We start from the raw sequence: 5,118 nt of genomic DNA on the forward strand, positions 1-5,118 counted from the left end.
GTTGCCGGGTGCCGGGAGGCAGCTGGGAGCTGACGGAGCTCTGGAACGACATCCAGTACCAGCTGGCCATGAGGAGGCTGGGCGCAGCCACGCTCACCCCCGTGCAGAAGTTTCGATGCAGGAAGAGGTACGCTTGTTCTTGCGGGCCCAGGGAGCGCGCCAGGGGTCACGGTGGGGCCACGGTGGAGGGGAGCAAGCGCTCCAGGTGCGGCTGGGAGCTGTCCGGCTGACCTGAGGGTGGCAGGCTGTGCTGGCCCTGGCGGGGCATCACCCCTGCGTGCAGGGTAGGAGGGAGCAGCGTGCAGGGCTACGTGGAGGCTGGTCACGGGGGGGCCGGGGCCGAGCCCCTGACCTCACCCTCCTCCTTGGACCATTGCCCAGGCCTCCCTGGACGAGGGTGGACTGGGGTGCCCCGGAGGGCTGCTCGGTGGTGGGGGGTCAGTGCCGGCCACGGGGGCCCTGGAGGGAGGCCCCAGCTGCGGTGGGCAGGAGCCAGCCAGGCAGAGGGAAGGTGATGCGTAGCGTCCATCCGCCAGTGGGGGTGCTGCGGTGCGGGGTGCGTGGGCCGTGCGGAGAGACCAGAGCTGGTCCTGCAAGCCGCCCAGCACGGAGCTGGGACACAACACCCGCAGCCCCCTGCGTCAGCAGGAGGGTGGGGACAGGCCGTGCAGTCCGGGCAGGACCAGGGGCCTGCGCAGACAGGGTCACACACACAGCAGGAGCGTGGGTGCTGCCCAGGGGGCCATGGAGTGGGTGAGAGGGGTGGGCAGAGAGCCCCAGGCAGGAGGCCGGGGACATCCCACCAGCCTGGGGACACACAGCGCCTGGCTCTTGTCCTGTGTCTGCAGTGGGGTTGGGGACACACCTGAGTGTTGTCCAGGGGGGTTGTGAGTGAGGGGTGGTCAGAGAGGGCCACGAGGCCGGAGCACGGGGACACACCCCCAGCCTGGGGACACACCTTGGGTAAGGGGTGGTCAGATAGCCCCAGGCTTGTCCTGAGTTTGCAGTGGGGCTGGGGAATGCCAAGCCCCCTGCAGTTTTTGAGCTCTTAGCGGGAGTTCTAGTGGCGCAGTGCCTAAGGCACTTGACTGCTAACCAGAAGGCTGGCGGTTCAAACCCACCAGCCACTCCTCGGAAGGAAGGTTGGACAATCTACTTCCACAGTGATACTGCCTCGGAAACCCAAGGAGGGGTCGCTATGAGTCAGGTCCAACTCGACGGCACATAACAACAACAATAACGTGACTTCATCTCTGGGGAGAGAGCTAGTCTTCCTCAAACTGAGGACACAGAGACTGCACCCGGAAGAGGCCTGGGGGTCACCTCCTCGGAGCGCAGGGCCCTAGTAGGGGATGAACTGGGGGTCTCGTTCTGACGTCTCCCACTCCCGCCCTCATCCAGGAACCCGCCGCCGCCCTCGCTCTGTCCTGAGGGCCTCAAAAGCAGGAACTTCCCCAAGGACGTTCGCCAGAAGCTGCACGACTTCGCCTCCAGCGTGGGCACATACCCCAGCAAGGCCCAGCGGGTAAGGGGGAGCCCCTGCGGCCCCCAGCAGCCCTGAGGGCCCCCACTCGCCTCGGGCTCGCCTGGGAGGGAGTTCTCGTGGGCTCCCTGGGCACGGCCCCCCACCGTGGAGCTGGCCTCTCATGCAGGGCCCCCCGTCACCCATCACGTGGGCTTGGCAGGAGGACAAAGCTTGGTCTCCATCAGGGGCTGTGTCCCCCGGCCACTGTCCAGAGCAAAAACTCGGCGGATTCGCCTGTAGCCAGACCCCACGCCCAGGCAGGCCCTGGGGAGACAGGCGGGCACTGGGGTGAGGACGGTGGGGGCCGCCTCTGTGCCTCGCGTGGGCAAGCTGGCGTGGGGCCCTGCTGTCCCCTTCAGGACACCTTGTCGTCGGAGACAAGCCTGTCAGCCGAGCAGGTGTACAACTGGTTTGCCAACTACCGTCGGAAGCGAAGAGCGCGTCTCCGGGGTGCCGGGCCTGCCCCAGCGACCACCAGCACCCAGGGGGAGGGTCCGGAGCCCCCTCGTCCCTCCGTGGACCCCTGTGCTGACCCTCAGCGTGTGGACAGGCCTCGGGGGCCAGGTGAGTGACCGCCTTGGGGCGGAATGCATGTGCCCCAGTCCCCACCGTGGTCAGGAGGGGCCGGCCCCTCGGCAGGGTTGGGGTCCACCCAGCGGGGAGAGCGGCCCATCAGGCCGTAGCTGGTGGCTTCTCATCAGGGAGTGTGGTGGCCAAGGCTAGGGTTGGGTTCAGGGCTGTCTGTGCAGGTCACAGATGGCGGGGTTAGCCACCGGTGGGCACTGAGAGCGTGCCGTATGGCCCGGGAGGAACCACTGTGGACGGCATCTTGTGGCTGCAGGGAAGGGGTTGGCGGGTAAATCTGGGGGCCTGCGAAGCACTGGGGTTGGGGTCGTCCTGCCTTCTGTGGACTGTTGGGACAAGGAGCGAAGGCTGCTGGGGTTCACTCTTACTTGCTGGGAAGGCCAGCCAGAGCTGAGGGAAGGACACCGTGGAGTCGGGGGGCTGCGGAGCCTCCCCCGTCTGACTGTGCTTTGCCGGCAGGAGGCCGCAAGGAAGGGGAGCCTGCGTGGGCCCCAGAAGCCTCCCGGGGCCCGTGGGCACCGCTGGCCCCTTGCCCAGACCTTCACAGAGATGAGATGCGCTCAGAGCCAGCCGCTCCGAGGTACAGTGTCCTCACAGGTCGGTGACCAGCTCACCTGTCTAGCTCCCTCCTCTTAGAGCAGCGTCGCCAATGCTGCCGACAGCAGAGACGGCATGGTCCCGGGGGCTGAGGGGAAGGAAGTACCAGCCAGGGGTCACGTCAGGGACAGTTGCGGCCGCGTCCCCCGACCCCGTGTGGGATCCCTGGAGCCTGGTCTGTAGCACTGAGAGTGGAGGACGCAGAAGGGAAGCCTGGGCGGCCGGCTCCCGAAGCGCACCCCACAGTCCCTGTGCGCGGTTCCAGGGCTTGTCCTTGAGCAAAACGTCACCGAGCCCTGCCGATGCCTGGTGGGTCCCTGCTCTGTGCCGGCGCTGTTCTGGGCGGTGGGCCCTCTGCCTGGACGAGGATGGCGCTTTGCCCTCAGGGCCGGTGTAACCGTGAGGCCGCACGGACCTCTGCTCCTCCCTCCTGGGTAACGTGCTGACGCCTGCTGCCTGGTTCGTGCCCAGAACGAGCGCCCCGCAGGGTGTAACCTCCAGCGCTCAGCTTCCTCACCTGTGAAGTGGGCATAGTGACCGGCCCTGCGTGTGGAGTTGCTTCAGGGGGTGCCTGGACTCACCCAAGGCTGGGCTCGGTCTGGGACAGCACGCACTTTCAGGCCACGACATTACTGAGTGTCCCCAAGGCCCGGCATGTGCAAACCCAGCCCAGCCTCTGGCCCTCGCAGCCAGCGTGTACCTCGGGGAGGTTAGGGGCACGAAGTGTGGCTGGTGATGTGCTGGGGCCCCACAGCCATCTGTGGCTAGGTTCCCATGGGACCGGATTCCCAAACTGGCCGTATGTCTCCCCAGTTTCTGGCCGAGGGAGCCTCTGTCCACTGAGTGAGTGTTTGCTGTGCCCACAGGTGCCTGCAGGGTGGCGAGATGTCCCGGGAGGTGCCTGACCGTGACTCTGCCCACTTCGTTCCTGTCTGCCCTGGCCCTGGCCTCTGCCCTCTGGCTGCCAGTGGCAATGTGGTGGATCCGTCCCCGGCCGCCCCAGGGTCGTGGCTGATGTCACTCGCACTGGCGTCCTCCAGAGAAACCTATTTCCAGACTGGGCATCCCGCCCACAGCCAGGAGCTGCAGTTCACGGCGCGGGGCCCAGACGCTGCCATGGCAGGTGGGTCTGCTCGGGGCAGAGCGTTGGTCCCCGCACCCGAGCCTGGCCCGGACCTCATCTTGTTTGGGGGGCTGCAGAGCCTCCGTCTGTCTGCCCAGGTCTGGTCAAACCCGTGGAAGCTGGTGTTTACGAGTGAGAGATGCTCTGAGAGAACCCTCGCAGCATTTTAAGTAGAGAAAGAGAGGGGCCAGGAAGGGTGGTGGCACCTCACAGCTCGGTGACATCTGAGTGAGACTCAGGGTGAAAGGTCAGTGAGAAGGGCAGAGGGCTGGGCACCCAGCCACGTGATCCACCAACCCGGAAACAAAGCAGTGAGTACGTGGATGGCACGTGCCTCACAGATGAGCAGATGCAGGGGCCCACCTGTGGTTATGGAGGCCACACTCCAGAGGAGGTCACGGCTGTAACGGAGCAGGCTTTGAACTCCATAAACTTCAGCCTTGCGTTGGTGTCTGGCGGGAGAGAATGACAGTTGGGGGAGGTTGCTGAGTTCACTGGTTGTGGCCACTTCTTTCTCACAGAGGGACATGAGGCCCCAGTAGACCGAGAGCCTGGCCCACACAGCTCGTGACCGGCCTCCTGTCCAACACGGGCCCTGCTCCTTCGTCCTGGGACTGAGTGGTGGAATTTCTGTCCCACAGGCTTCACTCACCCGCCCAGGGGGCCGCTTCTGGAGGAAGGCCCTCGCACCAGTGATGGGCACGTGAAGCTACAGGCAGGGAGCTTCCTGGTGACACAGACGCCACTGCCGCTTCAGGAATTCATCGTCCCCCAGAGGTAGTCTCTGCCGAGCCCCGAGGTTTGGGTGACGTTTTCCATGGGCTAGTGCCTCTCTGACAGGAAACATACCACAAATGGGACGACCTTAATGAACAGGAGTTTATTCTCTCCATATTTGGAGATTTTAAGTCCAAGTTCAAAGTGCCAGGCTCTAGGACCCACTAAAGCTAGAGGCGTTTCTTCACTCAGACAGCTGTTAGCTGCCGAGTCTGCCAAGCCCAGGGTTGACAAGTCAAAAGGCACAGTCCCGATGTTACCAAACCACACAGCAGGCCAATAACTTAGATCCATTGTAAGTCCCAAGGTCGGCAGAGCATGGCAGGCTGCTGAGCAACGGCTACATGCAGGGTCCAAGCGTGCCATAGGCTAGAGACCATTCCGAAGGCTTCTCCTTAAATACAGGAAGCCGACCCCATCCCAAAGGCAGCTACTCAGCTGCTTGTGGTAGATCCCACCATGGAGTTGATTGCCAGTCTCATCATGGGGAGTAACTACCACCAGCTGCCCA

The 5,118-nt window shown here is 64.3% G+C and overlaps 1 protein-coding gene across 1 annotated transcript in view; it reads left to right on the forward strand.

Annotated features, from left to right (window-relative positions):
• Positions 1-5,118, forward strand: part of ANHX (anomalous homeobox) — a 12,505-nt gene that overhangs the window by 3,582 nt on the left and 3,805 nt on the right. The window contains exons 3-8 of the mRNA XM_007953282.1: positions 1-127; positions 1,402-1,525; positions 1,885-2,089; positions 2,570-2,690; positions 3,574-3,962; positions 4,472-4,607. Coding sequence (XP_007951473.1) covers positions 1-127; positions 1,402-1,525; positions 1,885-2,089; positions 2,570-2,690; positions 3,574-3,962; positions 4,472-4,607 — 1,102 coding nt within the window. The remainder of the gene's footprint in view (positions 128-1,401; positions 1,526-1,884; positions 2,090-2,569; positions 2,691-3,573; positions 3,963-4,471; positions 4,608-5,118) is intronic.

This window comes from Orycteropus afer, unplaced genomic scaffold (genome assembly GCF_000298275.1).
Source record: "Orycteropus afer afer isolate SDZICR_OR568_19922 unplaced genomic scaffold, OryAfe1.0 scaffold00384, whole genome shotgun sequence".
Lineage (NCBI taxonomy): Eukaryota > Metazoa > Chordata > Mammalia > Tubulidentata > Orycteropodidae > Orycteropus > Orycteropus afer.